Below are 20,824 nucleotides of genomic sequence, written 5' to 3'. Positions count from 1 at the left end.
AAACACATGAACTCAGTCTATATGGCAAATTGTCCAGAGCGTCATAAGTGACGAGATCTAGCTATTAGGCTATCATCTTCAGATGGTAGATAATTGGCTATCAGCCTCCCTAATGGCCTACCTCATTGGCAGTGATCATCACCCAGAAGGTGATTTGACCGTCTGCTGATGTTGGCGTCCCACTTAAACTAGGTTTCCATTCAATTGGCGACAGATTTTCATGTGAATATTTTAAAACCGGCATAAAGAAAATATGGGCATTTTCCTACCAATTGTTTTTCCACCAAACCGACTTGTTGCAAATAAAAATCAGTGCGTGATGACATAGTGCACACAACATGTACCGTTCCTCTTAAATTCAATGTGTTTATAGCATTTTCAACTCTACCGATTGTTTTGTGACAAAATCTCTTGCATTAAATAGCAAATGTGCCAGTCTACTCTGGTCTTGTCATGTGCGCTCTAGCCAACAGCTACAGTGCTTGTAGGCTGTGCGGGTAGCTACATGATGAGATTATTATGGAGCGGTCAAGCATTGATCATCATGTATTGGAAATGAGCATCAAACTCATCACCGTGCAGTGTCTCCACCCTGTAAAGTTTAGCATTATTTAATCTGTAGCCTAATAAACTGCATGGTTTGCTGAGTAGTGAAAATCTTAGTTGTAGAGGCACGTTTTAAATGCACAACTGCGCATTTACGTATACCAAAGAGCTATTCTCTTTTAGCCAATGTGCTTAATAATATTTGTGCACTCTTACATTTTGCCTGGGCTACAGACACCCGGGATGTGCGTTGTAGTCGGGACAAGGTTACTCGTGAGGTTTTATTCGTAGCCTATAGTATAGGTGACATGCTGGATTTAGAGAAAGTGACAAGAAAACGTGCCCAATGCTGCGTTCACGGGAATTTCCGACATACTAACTGGTTGAACGCGGTACGTGTATAACTGCAACCTAGGCCATGTTCAGTTGCCAAACGTTCTCGAACGTTGCAGATAGAAATACCATGACTAGAGCCGATGTGATTCCTTATATATGCCAGAGAGGCATGTTTGAGCTATATTTTAGCATATTTCTATCTGAACGTTCCAAAACCTTCAACACTGCTGAATGCGTCCCAGATAGCAAGTCGGTAAGCAAGCCGATGTCACCCCATTCATTTCGCATCAGTGGAGACCAATCAAATCACTGCATCACTCACAACCAGTTAATAAATCAGTTAGCAAGCCGATGTCACCCCATTCATTTCTCGTCAGTGGAGACCAATCAAATCACTGCATCACTCACATGGCTACACAGAGCAGAGCTCAGTAACCTGTGTTATGATACTGGTGCATTTTTTAGGGATAGTCTGTGCGGTTGTGGATACTAGTACACCGCCATCTAGTAGTAGTAACCTTAGCTTTTTAGTTTGGCCTAACCCTAACTCTTTTGCTAACCTTAACCTCATTCTCCTAACCTGCTACGTTAATTATCTTAACCTGCCATGTCAATTCTCCTAACCTACTATGTAAACAGAAATCCAGTCTCAACAATCCATCAGTATCACCACACCGGTATGTGTTGTCTTATAGTGAGGCAGAATGTCAAACTCTAGTGTGTAGGGAACTAAACATAAATACATTTTTCTTTACAAACTGTATGTTTTATATATATGGCTTATACACATCAAATGTACAACTGTCCAAGTGCTGCAACAAACCATAGCCTAGTTAGCCTACTCTGTGGAGACTTCAAAGCCTGAAAAAAGTTTTAACTGCTTGCCTTACAAAACATTTCAGCATCTTTGAACATTTTGGCAAGGGAAGATATGGCCTTGGTCAGATGATGTTAAAGTTGAACATTGGCACTCTGCTAGGATGACTTGCTGAACAAGACTAATCCGATTAATAGGTTGTCATTTTGACACTAACCAAGTGTAGGTCTACATTTTTAGAGCTTGGAACACCATGTTCTTTACATTTGCACTGATTTGTCATGTACGTGAGGTTCCCTTGGAGGTACTATGTAAATCACAGGTGTCAAATACATTCCATGGAGGGCCGAGTGTCTGCAGGTTCATGCTCCACTCTTGTACTTGATTTGAATTAATGGTGACTGATTAGTAAGGAACTGCCCCCACCAGGTTGAAAGGAAAAAAGGAAAACCCGCAGACGCTAGGCCCTCCATGGAATGTGTTTTCCACCCCTGATGTAAATGGACTATATTGTTAATGCATCCATCCTTAATATGTTAATCTATCATCAACGAGGCTTACGTTGAAAAGATTGGCATAAAGCTCCAAATGAACACATCTCCATAATGGGGCAGCAGGTGGTTAGAGCGTTGGGCCAGTAACCGAAAGGATACTGGTTAGAATTCCCGAGCTGACAAGGTAAAAATCTGTCGTTCTGCCCCCGAGCAAGGCAGTTAACTCACTGTTCCCCGGGCGTCAAAGACGTGGATGTTGATTAAGTCGATCCCCACACCTCTCTGATTCAGAGGGGTTGGGTTAAATGCGGAAGACACATTTCAGTTGAAGGCATTCAGTTGTACAACTGTCCTTTCCCATATTGTCCATTTGACCACATTATAGTCATGTACATTATGTATATGTCACCGGCAGCCTCTAGTGGACTAAAGGTCTCACTCCACATTGAGCATATTATCCAGAGATTATTATTATTTTTTTTCACCTTTATTTAACCAGGTAGGCCAGTTGAGAACAAGTTCTCATTTACAACTGCGACCTGGCCAAGATAAAGCAAAGCAGTGCGATAAAAACAACACAGAGATACACAGAAACAAATGTACAGTCAATAACACAATAGAAAAATCTATGTACAGTGTGTGCAAATGTAGAAGAGTAGGGAGGTAAGGCAATAAATATGCCATAGAGGCGAAATAATTACAATTTAGCATTAACACGAGTGATGGCTGTACAGATGATGATGTGCAAGTCGAGATACTGGGGTGCAAAAGAGCAAGAAGATAAATAACATGGGGATGAGGTTGTTGGGTGTACCATTTTACAGATTGGCTGTGTACAGGTACAGTGATCTGTAAGCTGCTCTCACAGCTGATGCTTAAAGTTAGAGAGGGAGATATAAGACTTCAGCTGAAGTGATTTTTGCAATTCGTTACAGTCATTGGCAGCCAAAGGAAGTGTTGGCTTTGGGGGTGACCAGTGAAATATACCTGCTGGAGCGAGTGCTACGGGTGGGTGTTGCTATAGTGACCAGTGAGCTGAGATAAGGTGGGGCTTTACCTAGCAGACTTATAGATCACCTGGAGCCAGTGGGTTTGGCGATGAATATGTAGTGAGGGCCACCCAACGAGAGCATACAGGTCGCAGTGGTGGGTAGTATATGGGGCTTTGGTGGCAAAACGGATGGCACTGTGATAGACTGCATCCAATTTGTTGAGTAGAGTGTTGGAGGCTATTTTGTAAATGACATCGCCGAAGTCAAGGATCAGTAGGATAGTCAGTTTTACAAGGGTGTTTGGCAGCATGAGTGAAGGAGGCTTTGTTGCGAAATAGGAAGCCAATTCTAGATTTAAATTTTGGATTGGAGATGCTTAATGTGAGTCTGGAAGGAGAGTTTAGTCTAACCAGACACCTAGGTATTTGTAGTTGTCTACATATTCTAAGTCAGAACTGTCCAGAGTAGTGATGCTAGTCGCGCAGGCAACAATCGGTTGAAGAGCATAACAAAGAACCATGTAACCAAGCGAAATAGTATGCTTAGTCAGTGCTGTACACAGATTTATTGATTGAGACATAACATTCCAATCAAACGTTCACATTCACTTCAATGCAAGACTCCTTTAACATTTTACTATATCATCACAGCAAATCAAACACTTTCATTTGACACTTCTCACATTAAAAGGCCAAATCATTTGACAATGCAGATATACCACATTCGGAAATGAAATAACCCTTGTTAAATGTTTGTAGAGCAGATCAAAGTTAAGTATTTACAGTAGACTTAAAGATTAAAATGAATCTAGTCTACAACTTTATTGTTTGCTGCATTTACATAATTTCACACTCAGACTTGTTAGCAAATTACATATCCAATTGCTATCACACATCCGATTGAATTTCACTTATTAAAATAATTTTCGAATTGTACAAATCTGATACTGTATATACAAATGCAATACACCCGCTTGACCATAGCAATGCACACTATATTCACCATTAAAACTGAATTTGTTTGGACCACTTTGTCCAGACAGATATTTGGTCTTTTTCATGCTAATGAATATCAATGATGATGGACAACACATTCATTAATTGATTACAGCTGTGACAGTAAGTTCATTTGCCCCGATTGACTGGGTCACCAATAAGTTCCGGGCATCGCTCCTCTCCTTTTGTGATGCTGTCACACTTGCGGAGTAGGTCGTAGTTGATTCTGTCAGTTATGACACTGTCTTGCTTGTATTGGGGGTGCTTGTCCACAAACTCCCTCATCCATTTAGCCATGGTCATCAGTTCACCTACATCAGCAACAAGAACAATGTGAGTAAAAATCATGTTTATTTTTTTTGTTGATAATTAAGATACATAAACAAGTGCATGTTTGGCATTTATAACCCTGTACATTAACATTTTAATGTGGCTCGAGTTCAGATTCAACACTGTAAAGCATTAAGGCTGCATTTAGACAGGCAGCCCAATTCTACACTTTTTTTCACCAAATTGGTAATTTGACCAATCAGATCTGCTCTGAAAAAGATTTGATGTGAAAATACCTGATTTGATTGGTCAAAAGATCAATTAGTGAAGAAGAAAAAAAAGTTCAGCATTGGGCTGCCTGTCTCAATGTAGCCAAAGTGTTATCAAACCTTGTTGACAGTGTCAGCGAGCAACATGTGCCTTCTACTACTGGAATGCCGCATTGCTTTTGCTAATCTCCACCAATGATGTGGAAAGCCCACAACAATACCTCACAAAACCCTGTTACCCAACCCAGAGTGAAATTGTCAGTGCTAATTTGCTAAATATACCGGAGGCACGTCTCTTGATGAGCTTCAGGTAGTTCAGGATGGTGCATCTTGTATCAACGTCCACCTCCATGTTTTCTAGGTAGCAGTTGAGGATTGGTATCAACCCTTGAAAAATTCCTTCCTAAATGATAAGAAACAACAACTTATGGTTTAAAGTAAAGAGTGCAGTAGAAAGATATAATTAATTATATTATTAAAAGAGATTGAACATGATCTTAACCACTTACAAATTAATAACATATTGTACAAATTGGAATTCGTAACATATCATATGATATGCTTTTTCCCCCCCAGAACGTTACATACCATACAAAATGGATGACGTTGTACTACTTTCTGAAATGATCCAAAACCGTTATACCGCATCGTTAATAAGCACCTTTCCATTGATGATTGTGTCAATGCTCATCAGTGTGTACTCATTGTCACCCTCACTGTCCAAGCCATTCTGGGCAGCCGATGAGGAGCCATCGAGGGCAGGGTTGCAGCCTATGGGAGGACAAGAGAAGCTTTAGCATCAACCTGTTCAGGCATTTTGTCAAAACGCTCCCCGACCAGGTTTCAAAACACTGGAATCTGACTCGTATCCTCTCACCTTTATAGATGTCCTTCCGGAAGTAAAACATGCCCTCTTGGACTGCATTTCTTTTCTGGGCAACTTTCATGTTTTCGTCAACCTTTTGATAGAAAACAGAACACGTAAATGGTATATCATTACCCTACATGCACTAGAATTTCCTAAAATTCAGCTAATTAAAAGTGCATCAGAAGAACAGCTGTTCTCACCTTTGACAAGGGGATGAGAAAGTCCAGTTTATAGGACAGTATAACCCTGGTGAGCAGGACGATGAAAACAACGAATGCAGAGTTTTCAAAATCGGTAAGTTGCACCTGGAACAAACAAAAACATGCACTCAATATTTCTACATTACAAACATTGTACAAAAAAAAAAACTGGTTAAGACACTACATGTAAATCCTTTTTGCAAGTATTTACTTAAAACAATATTTACTTAAAACAATGTGTATTTCAGGTAAATATCCAAATGACATGCAATCTTGTGTGTTAATAGAGTTGTAAGGCTTATGCTACCTCCATGGGACGGAACTCAACTCGCCATCCGATGTCCGAGTTTGGAGGAGGAGGTTTAAACCTCATTGTCTGCCAGTTGGTTGACTGCAGATTCTACAAAACAGACAAATGTGATTATATCAACTAAAATGCCTCCTTATAAAATCTGAAATCACAGGTATCGGTCTAGTCGCAAACAGTCATGTAGTCACTATAAGTCAGTATAGGGTGGGTATCATTTTTACCTCAAAGTGATCAGACTCGTTTTCATCATCCAAGTAAATTTTCTCTTCAAATAGTGAGAGCGGATCCCGTATGAAGAGATGGGCTATGTGTTGGGCTAGCAGTTTGTCGATCCCTACAAAAACAGATTTTGATCACTTCTCTATAGAAGGTTTAAATGATTAAAATATGAATAAACACATTGTTATTGTACAAACAAACAGTTTCATTGCTTGAAAATTAGATAAAAAGTTAATTTCACATTTCATCTTGAAAGTCTATTTCACCAGTCACTTATCCTTCACCATATTTTATTATTTCTATACACCATCTAGAATCGAATACTCAGGTCATTGTTACAAAGTTCTTTACCTGCATCCAGCAGCTGTTTGTTGATCTCCTCATCTATTGTCAGATCTATGTCATTGTACCTATCGCCACAGCTGGAGAGGTAGCTGTCGATTGAATCATATCTGGATTTCAAGATTCGAAATTTGTTGGTTTTCAAAGGCTGCAAAGAAAACACATTTCCATGCACATTGAAAGAGAAGTCTGAAAAACCTCTTGACATTTCAAGGAACAAAGCAGACAAATAACTGAAAACCTGTTCTGGCTAACATAATTGAACACCAGGAAATCAGAGAAATAAATAATGCCTGTCTGAGCCTGACACTATCTGAGTCTTACATTCAACCCGCTGAAGCAACTAGCAACAAGCGAGTGGGCCTTGTTTGGCTGGGTCATGTTTCATTAATTAGGAGCCAGTTTTTCCTGATTCATCTGCTCACCTCCAGCCCCCTCTCTTCCCCGGTCCTGTCATCTACCGAGGCAGAAATAACTCCCCAGCGACAATCGATGTCTGACACATAGCCTCTGTAGAATGGCGAAGCAGCACTGAGGGCCATCTATAAACAGATCAGCAGTTAGCGTTCCAGTTTCCACCACAGAAAAGGCACTTGAAACAACCAAAGCGTTACTGAATACTGTAAGGATTTAAAAATGTGGTTAACCAAAGCTGTTTACGACACCTTTGAATTTTTCTATTACCATTTTGAGGCAATTAATACTTTTCCTGTATGTTTTCTAAGAAAATCTTACCATTATAGGGCAGAATGTTGCTAGTTGGTCATAAAGGTACCTCGCCTCTTCAATGCTGCAAGCTTGGAATGTCACCTGGAAAAACATTATAAAAAGGGTTCAAGTTAATTTAAAGATTAATCAACCTTCTTATATAAAACATGTCCATGACTTTAAAAATATTCTCTAGTCCAGTAAATTAACATAAGTATACCAGGTTTATAGTCCTTTAATGTGTTGCGTATACCTGAAGACAGCAGTTGCCCATTCCAAATCCCATGGCATCCATGTAGATGTGATCAGGGAGAGCTGCCCTGGCAGCCTCCCCATCATCTTCCGGAAACTTCTCCACAAATGGAGATGGGGTGCATTTGTCTTTAAAGACTAACAAGGAGAAAGAAGCACAAAGGAAAGTAGATACTGATAAGCTAGTCGTTTCAACTAATAAAAACATTTTGCGCCAAATTTGGGGCGATGGGTAGCCTAGCGGTTAAAAGCACTGGGCCAGTAACCAAAAGGTCACTTGTTCGAATCCTCAAGCAGACTAGGTCCCCTTGAACAAGGCCCTTAACCCAAATTGCTCCTGTAAGTCGCTCTGGATAAAAGCATCTGTTAAATTACTAAATTGTAAATGTGGCCTAAATTTGACCACTGAAAATAAAATATGACTAAATGTATTTGACTGAAAGGAGTAATTATTGAGTGCAAATGGTGAAGACCTGTTTTGATTTAGACTTACTGGGTACATTGATCACCACCTTCTCTCCTCTTCTGTGACGAATGTTTCTGGTCAGGGTGCTGAAAAAAACATTCACAACATACTTTGTTTAATGGGATGCAAATAAAGAGCTCAAATGTCACATATCTTGCAGTGACAACAGTGCAAATACCTGTGACAAACTTAATACCATAGCAACCTCTATAGAACAGTTGGTAGAGCATGGTGCTTGCAACGCAAGGATAGTGGGTTCGATACCTGGGACCACCCGTATATCGACTATATTGTATATATTATTCAAGCCTACCTGAATCTTGGGTGTCTGTTTATGGCTTCATCTGGGAAGAACAGTGATTTTGACACTCCTTTTTCAACAGGTGTTGGCTTGTATTCTGGCTGTGTGAAACCTGGGCAGCCTAACCTAAAACCATTGTTACAAGAATAACAATGTTAAGGTACTATAAATCAAATCTAACCGTTTCAAGTGATTTAGTGAGTGACAATAGGTAGTTAACTACCTTGGGAATGACGTGATGGTGGCAAGTGTTTCATTCTTATTCAGCACAGATGAGGCCTCTCGCCTTCGCTTCCCCATGTTGTCCTCCACTGTGTTGAACTCTGACATCGTCCCGCCGTAGGGCTGCCCCGGAGTCCCTTCGATCATGTAGCTGCCATACTCTGGCCTCCAAAGGGTAGGATGGCTACCAGGAAAAACAATGCATTATATATTTTAATAAGCCAACTTCCATTTTTAGAAGCCATTGAATAATGTTGTCTAACAAAACAAGGTCACTGTCCGACAGAGTCGATAGTAATTATGCCAATCTTTCACATTAAAGTAAACATGTTTTTTTTTGTTTTTTTAATCTGATGTGAGCCACTATCTCAGCGGATGGAAAGCGCTGTGGGCAATGCATTTGTGCTACAGGGCGCGTGCTCTTCAATATGTGCGACAGAGAGGCAGTAATGAGGAATGCTACAGCTATAGTTACAATTCCCCTGGGTTAAGTCAGCTTCACAGATTTAGCACGTCATGGACAGTTAGCAAGCAGACTACTACAGTGAGGCTTGTACAAAAACATTCACATCAAATAGAGATGGAGGCTTTTTAACCCATGTTGAAGACATTTAGTAACCCAGGGTAGAGCGGCAGGTTGAATACCAGTGCATTTGTAAGGTAATAGTTCAAGAAAACAAAACATGTAAAACATGTTTAAAAAAAATAAATAATTTAAACATGCCTTATGCAGTCAAAGAAGCTGTCTTTAGTGCCTGCAGTGTAAACCACCCAAATGAGTTAGCATAAGTAAGGCCGATACATAGCAGCGAATTTCACACACAACACAACCTGGTCATTTTCTAAACAGATTTAAAGAGGACTTACTTGGGGTTGGTCTTTTCTCCTTTGTCTTGAAGGGTTTCCAAAACCTCCCCACCATTGAGAACAAGACGAACCTTTCCATTTTTCTCATCCATTTCAATCAACATGTATTCCACCTAAAATGGCAAAAACATTTCATTTTTGTATTTTTTTTTTTTTTACATAAATTCGTATTTCGAACCATAAAAACTGTGTGCAAATTCAATGCCTTTCATGTTGAAATCAGTTAGGCCTACTGCACATGTTGACATATGAGACTAGAAGACACCACAGAGGCTTTCAACATCAATAGGATGGTGTGGCCTAAAATCGCAAAACAATTTTTTCTATTCTCCAATGACAATGCAAGATTATCAGCCATGAAGCTAAACTTTGTTGTTGTTCATTAGACCAGAATGGTGCAGACCATGTCTACAAACACCACCTTTCTTTCCAATGTGCGTCACTGTGTAGACCCAAAGCCTTGATCCATACTTCCCAAGATCAAAACGGGGCGCCATCACATCCATTCCAATTCATCAATTATGTTTCCTTGACTTTGACTCTAGTACCCTGTAATCCCCCTGTCTGAAAGAGGGATTAATCTGTAACAACAACATTCCACATGAAATTGAGGCACACTGAAGGCAGCACAGACAGAAATCACATATCGACTACATCTAGATGCTATGTGCAACTTTTTTTTTAAAACCCATAGACATGCCAGATGCATGTTAAGGGACAACCTTTGAACATGTTTAGAAGTATATAAAGCTCATAAGAAATCTCTCAAAAATAAATGTCTGTGCAAACCATGTTATGATAAATAAACATATTTATCCGTTTTAGACATTTACTTTACTTTACCATTTTTCGATGAGACATTTAACACGTTTGTATTAAGTATACATCGGTTCTCATGAAATGTAAACAATTGTATAGAGAATAAATGTTTTTTTAAATAAAATATTTCATACACCGAATGGATAGGTAGTTGTTTTACGGGGTCAGCCACACTTGTGTGGTTCCTCTGGAGCAAATTCGGGTTAAGTGCCTTTCTCAAGAGCACATCGATGTATTCAAACCAGCGACCTTTCGATTACTGGCACAACGTTATAACCGCTAGGCTACCTGCCGCTCCTAGCAACAATATAAACTGTTCAATGGCCTAAGTAAGTGAATAACACATCAGTTACTGATTCAAGTTGTCTAGATCTAAAACAGTTATGTAATGGTCAGATGCTTTGAATGGGTTCATTGTTTATGGACGGAGTAGAAAACATCCAAGCATTCGCTACAACTACATGTACTACTATCCTGACGACATGATGTAGCCTAAAACACTTGTTACACTTTGCTGCAATTCGGTTACAGTCTTTCATCTGCACAACTGAAGTTGGCACGTTGGCAACATAGTTACAATTTCACTTAACTGGTGATAGAGCAGACTCACTGACAATGCCATGTGTGGATCACATGTACATTTTTGTTATGCAAAAGTAAAAAAAAAAAATAAAAAAAAATAAAAAAAAGCATGTTATGCAAAGGTTAAGCAATACGACACTTACCTCATCCCCCCATAATAAAACATCTTTCTGTCGTTCTTTCACCTTGTTATAGATGTTGAGAAACTGAACAATGCCATGTTTCCTAACATGGTCTGCATACTTTTTGGTTTCTTCCCAGTTGAGCGGTGACCCTTTTGACAGCAAGCCCATATCGCAAGCGTTCGGCACCAACAGCGAGACTGGCGTTTGCTATTTTGTTTAGTTATCTATAATTTTTGCTCGGTAACGTTTTATCCAAGTTCAGCGACGTAGCTACTGTCAACAAAACAGAACTTGAGCCCAACCAACAATGGTCTTGCTATTTTAACTGTAACGCTGGATACTTGTTAGCTAGCCAACAAGGGGGAGGCCTTCACACATCTCTTGTTATCTAACGTTATCTAGCGAGCTAGCAAGCTATTAAAATTACCCACTGACACAATGTCCCAAACGTCAAGATTGTCCCCCCCCAGCAATACCTATCTAATTCAGAATAGCACCTACACCTAAATATATTTGCCTTGATGGAATCACTTCTATATAGTGAGGACCGGTCAATTCACTCGACTATCCAAGAATCCTCTGTTTCAGTGTGCAACACCGAGTGAACAAAATTTCCTTCCTTGTACTCTTCACACTCACAGTGACTGAACACGTGTGACTGTGGGCGCGTTTCTCCGCTCAGACGTTTCCTATGCTTTGTCTGACAGATCTTACAACGCCTGGAGAGATATTTTACACATCAGCTAACCACATCATGTGTTATAGCAATCTGCACATCTATGACGTTGTCAATTACCATAACAGGCGGAACGCGTCATTATGACTCAGCAATCCTTCTCCTCCTCCCTCAAAGCTGTAGGGGAACCGCTATATTACTGCCGCGTTCATAACAACTGGGAACCGGGGGAAAAAAACTAGCTCCAACTAGGAAAATCTTTTGAATGGTCATCCAACTCGGGATTCCAAGTTGGAAACTCGGGCATCTTTGTATTAGCTCCGACTTTGTAGAGCTCCATCATTGTAAATACGAATTTGTTCTTAACTGATTTGCCCAGTTAAATAAAAGGTTAAATTATGATTTTACCTCGGTTATTTCCGAGTTCACAGTTGTCTTGAAAGCACCATAAGGTGTGTCTAAAAATAAAATAAAAATATTGTAACGATGACAATGCAAGTGATAGATTGCACGTACAGTGCTGGTCTTTCACCTAGTTTCCCATTTTTGCCAAACTGGGCGTTATGCCAAAGTCATAGTTTGGCATAATAGAATGAGTAGCCTAGCATATATAGCCCAGGAATAAATGTGTTGAGAGCTATGTGGCTGACACCACACCGTGCACCACTCTGTAGAATTCATAATACTTTTTTAAATCTGTAGCCTAATAAACTGTAAGAGAACATTAGGATTGGTCTACTATCTGTTCCAATATAACCACTTAGTCAGAGTGTAATTAATGCATTGTGTTGAGACGCCAGCCCGGAGGAATGCAAGTAAACGGCTAAGGGCCGGTGTCAACTGGGACCAATGTCGGCCGATGAAACAACGGAAGCCATTAATTTTCAATGAAAGAAAAGCAATGAGAAGCGAAATGAGGCGAGGCGGGGGACAGTTGGGCGATGCAAACATACTTGAGATAGCGTGAATAGGGCGGGACTTAAATTGGGAAAATCTGGACTTTATGCAAATACTTGTCTTTTGATTGACCAATCAAAGCTCACTATAGCTCCTAACCCCTACTGGATTGGCAGTTGATACCTAGCGTCTTCAGGCGAAGGTAAGCAAAACATTGATTGCTCCCTCCTGATTCAGCGCAAGTTCGGACACCACGCCGAGGAGTGAGTTCCACATCTGCTACATTGCTTTAGGATAGGGTGTTTTTTTTAACAGTCAATACTTTTCCATCCAATTGGCGACAGATTTTCATGATGATATTATTATGAAGAAGAGCGAAATAATTTGTATTTGTCAAACGGCAGCCAAGCATCGATCATCATGTCACCAGAATAAGACCCTCTGTATTTATTGTAAAGGAGCATCAAGCTTATCACGTGCACTTTTACCACCCTGTGAAGTTCATCATAATTTAATTAATCTGTAACCTAATAAACTGTATGTTTCTTGTTTTGTATTAACACTCATTCCCTGAACTTGCTTCCCGACTCTCAGTGCACAACATTACACTCATAAATATCAAAAAGAAGTAACAAATACAAAGAGAAACAAATTGTAGTACATAAATACAAATTAGGGGAATCAAATTATTACACCATTACCCTATTGCTAACAAAAAACACAAATAAAACTAAATTGCACAAATCCTATATCACAGAAATAGAGTAACACATATATAAAGAAGAGAACCTGATTATTGCACTTCAAACAAGAAACACACAAACTAAATTGCACCACTGCCATTTAAAGCCTGACCTTTCTTGCCTTCCTTGATGCAAAGTCATCAATTACATCATAAGGAATCTGCCCAGCGATTGCATGGTTAATACTGATGATAGCAAGGCCACTAAGGCGTTCCTGTGACATGGTGGACCTCAGGTAGGATTTGATGAGCTTCAGCTTTGAAAAGATCCTCTGCTTCAGCTACGGTCACTGGAAGAGTAAGTCAAATTCTGAGAGCAGTCCACAAATGTGGATATATTTCTGAGAGCTCCCTTTCTTGTATAAATATCAGCAGCTCAAGCAGGGTCATGGTCTTTGATGGAAAGTCAGGCAAGTTCTTCAGTTCCTGTGCAAGCTCTCTGCCATCCAAGTCTGAGTGTTCTTTATAGTGCAGTGTCATACTAAGGGCCTCACGTTGTTATGTCAGCTCCTCATTTGAGAGACTTTGGAAGGTTGACAGCACTCCAAACTTCTCTCCCACATTTTCCAATGTGGAAAATCTTTCCTGAAGGGCTGAGGTTGCAGCATCAACGACGACACTGAAAAATGGCACCTCCAGCTTCTTCAGTGCATCACTCAAAGGCTCATCAAATGATTCGTATGAAAAGTGCCGCTTTGTGGACCACATGTTGGCTCTGGCTCAAGATCTCATACCACACCCCTGTACAGATGCTGAAGCGGTATGATCCCACCTCCTCTGACTAGGACTGGGTCTCAATCTTTATCACAGGGTCTTTGGTTTGATCCCTCACCTCAATCAGTGCCTCTCTCACAGCTGCTGCCTGATACCTCAGTGGCTCGACACTCTTAACTTTACTTTCCCACCTTGTCTCAGTCCACATCTTCAAAGTGACGTCCACATGTTTTTTCAGGATGGCCCATCACTGTGTGGAGGCTGAGAATATTGTGTACAGTTTGTGTAAGATGCCAAAGTAACCTGTGGCGTCGACAGAACTTTTAGCAGCATCAGCCACAACCAGGTTCAATGTGTGAGCCCCACATGGCACAAATAGAGCTCTTGGATTCAATTCCAGGAGTCTGGCTTGGACACCTTTGTTTTTGCCTCTCATGTTGGCCCCATTATCATAAGACTGTCCTCTGCAGTCCTCAAAAGGAATTTTTAACTCCTCTAATCTTTTGAGAATCAGGAATGCCAAATGTTGGCCCGTGGACTCCTCTGCTGCCAAAACCCCCATAAAATGTTCTAATCACAACTGACAACTGTTCAGTGTGGTTGACATCTGAGGTGCAATCTAGAATGAGAGAGAATAGTTTTGCCAACTTGATGTCACTCGCCATTATTGAAATTACCTTGCTGCTCAACAAATCAATGAGTTCTTTCTCTATTTGAGGGTCAAGGTGTCACGGTTGTCGTAAGAATGGGACCAAGGCACAGCGTGTGTAGAGTTCCACATCTTTATTCCAAAGTGAAACTTAGCAAAACAAAATATATCAATAAACGAACACCGAAACTTGACTACGTGGTGCTACATACACAATACACAAAACAATATCCCACAAACACAGGTGGGAAAAATAGCTACTTAAATATGTTCCCCAATCAGAGGCAACGATTACCAGCTGCCTCTAATTGAGAACCATACCAAAACACCAACATAGAAATGTTAAACTATAACACCCCCTAGTCACGCCCTGACCTACTACACCATAGAGAAACAAGGGCCCCTCTATGGTCAGGGCGTGACAGTACCCCCCCCCCCAAAGATGCGGACTCCGGCCGCAAAACCTGAAACCAAATGGGGGGGGGTTAGGGTGGGTGACTAGTGTCGGCTCCGGTGCGGGTCGTAGCCCCCCCAGACCCCGTGCTTGAACTGGGCACCGGCGCAGAGGAAGGCTCCGGCCATGGAGCTGGGCTGGTCGCCGTGCTTGAACTGGGCACCGGCGCAGAGGAAGGCTCCGGCCATGGAGCTGGGCTGGTCGCCGTGCCTGGACTGGGCACCGGCGCAGAGGAAGGCTCCGGCCATGGAGCTGGGTTGGACGCCGTGCCTGGACTGGGCACCGGCGCAGAGGAAGGCTCCTGCCCTGGAGCTGGACTGGACACCGTGCCTGGACTGGGCACCGGTGCAGAGGAAGGCTCCTGCCCTGGAACAGGACTGGACGCCTTGCCTGGAAGCTCCGGACGGTTGACCGTCGCTGGAGGTTGCGGACCATTGACCGTCGCTGGAGGTTCCGGACCGTGGACCGTCGCGGGAGGTTCCGGACTGTGAAGTGTCGTTGGAGGTTCCGGACTGGGAACCGTCGTTGGCGGTTCCGGACTGGGAACCGTTGCCGGATGCTCTGGACTGGGAACCGTCGCCGGATGCTCTGGACTGGGAACCGTCGCCGGAAGCTCTGGACTGGGAACCGTCGCCGGAAGCTCTGGACTGGGAACCGTCGCCGGAAGCTCTGGACTGGGAACCGTCGCCGGAAGCTCTGGACTGGGAACCGTCGCCGGAGGCCTAGTGCGTGGAGCCAGTACAGGTGGCACCGGATTGGTGACACACACTTCAGGGCGAGTGCGGGGAGCTGGCACAGGACGTACCGGACTGGGGAGACGCACTGGAGACCTGGTACGTGGAGCCGGTGCAGATGACACCGGACTGGTGTCACGCTCTTCAGCATGCCTGTGCTGCAGCACTCTCATCGCTACCACCTCTCTCCGGAATCTTTCATCGAATTCCTCCTCCGACTTCCTCCTCCGACTCCCAAAATCTTGGGGTTTCTGTGGCCGTGGTCCCAGGCATCATCACTGTCCTTCCATACTCCTTGGAGACTCTCGTGTCCTCCCATGATTTCCTCCCATGTCCAAAAGACCTTCTCCTCCATGGCACGCTGCTTGGTCTTTGCGTGGTGGGATATTCTGTCACGGTTGTCTTAGAACGGGACCAAGGCGCAGCGTGTGTAGAGTTCCACATCTTTATTCCAAAGTGAAACTTAGCAAAACAAAATATATCAATAAACGAACAACGAACCGTGACTACGTGGTGCTACATGCACAATACACAAAACAATATCCCACAAACACAGGTGGGAAAAATAGCTACATAAATATGATCCCCAATTAGAGGCAACGATTACCAGCTGTCTCTAATTGGGATCCATACCAAAACACCAACATAGAAATGTTAAACTAGTACACCCCCTAGTCACGCCCTGACCTACTACACCATAGAGAAACAAGGGCTCTCTATGGTCAGGGCGTGACACAAGGTAGCTGGTGGTGTGACTCAAGGTCCCTTTTTGGAAACGGTTAAGGTGCTCTTTCATGACGGGATCAAATTATGCCATCGGTTCAACCTCTTTGAGGAAATGTCCAATTGATGGAGTGTACAGTGTTTCTGTGTGTCCCCTTAGTGCCAGATTTCTAATTGCCGAAGAATGCACAATTGCAGTCAGACGTGTCAACACTCTCTCTCCATCTTATCCTCCCAACCTCCATAAGTGCCATCTCATGCTTATCAATTGTTTACCCTTTTTTGATCCTCATTGCCAGTTCTTTCCATGTGTCACGTCCTGACCAGTATAGGGGTTATTTGTTATTGTAGTTTGGTCAGGACGTGGCAGGGGGTATTTGGGTTATGTGGTTCAGGGTGTGTGTCTATGTAGAGGGGTGTCTGATTTATGTATTCCGGGGTTTTTGGGCACTGTTCTATGTTAGTGTATTTCTATGTTCTGTCTAGTCTAGTCTATTTCTATGTTTAGTTTATTGGGGTTGGACCTTCAATTGGAAGCAGCTGGTTATTGTTGCTTCTGATTGAAGGTCCTATAATTAGGAGTTTCCATGGGTTGTTTGTGGGAGATTGTGCTGTGTATAGCTTTGTGCCTTACCGGCCTGTTATTTGGCGGTGTGTTTTTGTGTTTGTTTTGGTTTACCTTCTTTGTCCTTAAATAAAAAGAAGATGAGTGCACATATTCCTGCTGCGTTTTGGTCCACTCTACCCTACGACAACCGTGTGAAGTCAGCAAAGAACTTGCATGTTTCCAGTCTGTCAGTCCTGAGTTTGCTAAATGTATTTTCTTCTTAGAAAAGAGTTTGCAGCAGAAGCAGAAGAGGCTGTTGTTTCTTTCAGAATATACCAACCAACCTCTAGGGATGTTTTCACCACTCACCAAGGTCTTCCTGAAATACTGGTGGTGGCAACTTCTTCCATCACTCTCATTCCTTGGGAAAACTAAATTAGGTGGTACCTCACTTGGTCCTCTGCAAACTAGTTGTGTCCGAATTCTGTCAGTCAGAACTGAAGTCAGTCAGCAGGGTCTGTAGACAGTGGTTCATCCTCAGCAGCAGGATTTGGTGGGGATGCTGCTACAGGTATTTCTAATGGAGAGCATATGGGCATTCGTTTACACACGTTATTCACAGCATTTATAGTGGTGGAACATCCCACATACATACCCTGCAATAATAAAATCATTGTTACCTACAATATGGAAATTATTTATTTTGTTTATGTTATGCGGGAATGCACACATAAACACATTTGCATGTACCCACACACACACACACACACACACACACACGTGCGTGTGCACACAAACACACCTGAAGAATCCTGCTGGGGGGAAGTGGAAGAAAATGGGTCTTCATCCTCAGACAACATTTCTGAAGAGGCCTGTGTGGCTGAGGAAGTGGATGGTTCCTCATCCTGAAGTTCCGAGATCATTTCTGAAGAGGTCTGTGTGGCTGAGGAGGTTGATGGCTCCTCATCCTGGCCAGTGCCAGAGGCTGCTCCAAAATATTTCAGAGGTGCCCTTGAATTTGCATTGAAATACAGCATGTGAGTCTGACACCCTAAATACATTTGTTGCACAATTAAATATATATATATATACAATATACATGGAACCAAATGAACCATACAACCTCCTTGGCTAATTCTAGGCATAAGACACCCCAAAAGACTCAATATATCACAAAAGATACAAAATATCAGCATAATATAGACATCTTTTAAGTTAGCCTACAGCATTGGAAATTCCCCTTATTGAGCTCAGGACCTAATCAATACAATCACAAAAAACCTTTATGATGTCACCTCAATGAAAGTTAACCAAATCAATAATGTGCTAGTTAGGTTGTAATCCTTTTGCTGCAGGCTACACGCATTATCATGATGAAACTGTGTGAAATTATATCCAATATTATGTTAGCTAGTTGGACAGAAAACTGAATATTGTCGCCCTATGTGTAATAGCATAGCAAGCAACATAGCAACATAGGCTAACAAACATAAGTGTTATACTAGCCTATTTTATTACATGCATAATATTATACTCATAAAGAGATGACATAGCTGCATACTTTTATCTTTTGCTTGTTTCTCCTCTTCTTCTCTCCTCTTTTTCTTAAACGGGGCACCTGATGGCTTAGACCTTTTCTTATCCATTTGTGTTGATTTGGCATCGAGCATCAATACATTACCCATCCCCCAACACTGTCAACCAAGAGTCAAGACTAAACCAATTCACCTTGGGGGTGTGCAGACTGGTTTTAGATTATTCTTAACCATTTCGCACACACCAGAAGAAAATGCAACAATATGTCTGTGAAACCATATAGTCACAGTATTATGAATGAATTGTGGTTTATTTGGTAGCATTTTGTAGTGTGACTGATTTGACTAATTGCATTAGTACTGTAGAAAGTAAGAGGTGCGCTATTTGATAGATTCCCCCGCTCCCCCTACCTCGGATTTCCAGTTGGGAGACTGTTACAATAACCTGACTGTTATACTGTTACAATAACCTGACTGTTATACTGTTACAATAACCTGACTGTTATACTGTTACAATAACCTAACTGTTATACTGTTACAATAACCTAACTGTTATACTGTTACAATAACCTAACTGTTATGCAATATACATTCATTCCAATACCTACTATACTAGTTATAATAAATAACAATACAAATAATACTGAACATTGAATTTGTGTAGCACTTTTAATTACAGAGTTATCTCAAATCTTTACTTGGGGCTATGTGGGACGCTAGCGTGCCACCCGTGGTGCACCCTATCAACAGCAGGTGCATTTCAAGAGCGGCAAATTTGAAACCAAATAAATGTCAAAATTCAAATTTTTCAAACATACAACTATCTTACACCCTTTGAAAGATAAACATCTCCTTAATCTAACCACGTTGTCCGATTTCAAAAAGGTTTTACGGCGAAAGCATAAAGTTAGATTATGTTAGGAGAGTACATTGACAATAGCTGTGTGTAATGTTTTGTCAATTCAAAGACAGGCGTCACCAAAACCATAAAACCAGCTAAAATGATGCACTAACCTTTTACAATCTCCATCAGATGACACTCCTAGGACATTATGTTAGACAATGCATGCATTTTTAGTTCTATCAAGTTCATATTTATATCCAAAAACAGCGTTTTACTATGGCGTTGATGTTCAGGAAATCGTGTCCCTTCAATAACCGGCAGTCAAGTCAGCACCACAAATTAAATAATTAAAATTAGAAAACATTGGTAAAATATTATATTGTCATTTAAAGAATTATAGATTTACATCTCTTGAACGCAATCGACTTGCCAGATTTAAAAATAACCTTACTGGGAAATCACACTTTGCAATAATCTGAGCACTGCGCCCAGAAAAATACGCTTTGCGATACAGACAAACGGCCATGTTGGAGAGATCTAAAATCGAAAATACTATGTAAATAATCCATTACCTTTGATTCTCTTCATCAGATGTCACTTCCAGGAATCCCAGGTCCATAACGAATGTAGTTTTGTTCAAAAAAGCTCATCATTTATGTCCAAAAAGCTCTGTGTTGTTAGCACATGATCTAAGCCAGCCGGACTTCACTTCATGAACGAGGGGAAAAAATATATTTACGTTCGTTCAAACATGTCAAACGTTGTATAGCATAAATCATTAGTGCCTTTTTTAACCAGAACATGAATAATATTCAAGGTGGACGAATGCATTCTCTTTTAAAACGTTTTGGAACGAGGGTACCCAACATGACCTCGCGCGCCAGAGTCTAATCCGCCATCACCGTTCCAAGGCTCTTGTTCGGTCAGATCTCATAGTAGAAGATTCAAAACACTTTGTAAAGGCTGGTGACATCTAGTGGAAGCAATAGGAAGTGCCAAAACATTAATCAACCCCTGTGTGTTTCAATGGCATTGGCTTAAAGGTAATTCAACACATCAGGTATCCACTTCCTGTCAGAAAATGTCTCAGGGTTTTGCCTGCCAAATGAGTTCTGTTATACTCACAGACACCATTCAAACAGTTTTAGAAACTTTAGGGTGTTTTCTATCCATAGATAATAAGTATATGCATATTCTAGTTACTGGGTAGGATTAGTAACCAGATTAAATCGGGTACGTTTTTTTATCCAGCCGTGAAAATACTGCCCCCTAGCCCCAAAAGGTTAAGAAAAAAACAATAACATACATT

At 41.4% G+C, this 20,824-nt stretch overlaps 1 protein-coding gene across 2 annotated transcripts; it reads right to left on the bottom strand.

Moving 5' to 3' along the window:
- Positions 1 to 3,719: 3,719 nt before the first annotated feature.
- gclc (glutamate-cysteine ligase, catalytic subunit) lies at positions 3,720 to 11,578 on the bottom strand. 2 transcript variants are annotated; one of them, XM_014180126.3, is made up of 16 exons: positions 11,019 to 11,578; positions 9,475 to 9,587; positions 8,609 to 8,791; positions 8,398 to 8,511; positions 8,112 to 8,170; positions 7,620 to 7,756; positions 7,394 to 7,468; positions 7,084 to 7,200; positions 6,668 to 6,806; positions 6,319 to 6,431; positions 6,095 to 6,187; positions 5,788 to 5,892; positions 5,597 to 5,678; positions 5,381 to 5,490; positions 5,002 to 5,122; positions 3,720 to 4,491 (listed from the first exon to the last, which is right to left on the bottom strand). In XM_014180126.3, the coding sequence occupies exons 1-16, from the start codon at positions 11,166 to 11,168 to the stop codon at positions 4,310 to 4,312; spliced, it is 1,893 nt and encodes a 630-aa protein (XP_014035601.1). In that variant the 5' UTR covers positions 11,169 to 11,578; the 3' UTR covers positions 3,720 to 4,309.
- Positions 11,579 to 20,824: the final 9,246 nt, after the last annotated feature.

This window comes from Salmo salar, chromosome 28, assembly GCF_965601325.2.
Source record: "Salmo salar chromosome 28, fSalSal1, whole genome shotgun sequence".
NCBI lineage: Eukaryota > Metazoa > Chordata > Actinopteri > Salmoniformes > Salmonidae > Salmo > Salmo salar.
Note: the sequence above shows the minus strand (reverse complement) of the source record. Positions and strands in the feature narration are given on the sequence as shown.

Coding starts and splice junctions, on each gene's coding strand:
- gclc (XM_014180126.3), bottom strand. CDS start 11,168: ATGGGCTTGCTGTCAAAAGGGTCACCGCTCAACTGGGAAGAAACCAAA. Junction 7,469..7,619: donor TGGGCAACTGCTGTCTTCAG/GTATACGCAACA, acceptor ATGTTTTTCCAG/GTGACATTCCAAGCTTGCAG. Junction 6,188..6,318: donor ACGAGTCTGATCACTTTGAG/GTAAAAATGATA, acceptor TCTGTTTTGTAG/AATCTGCAGTCAACCAACTG.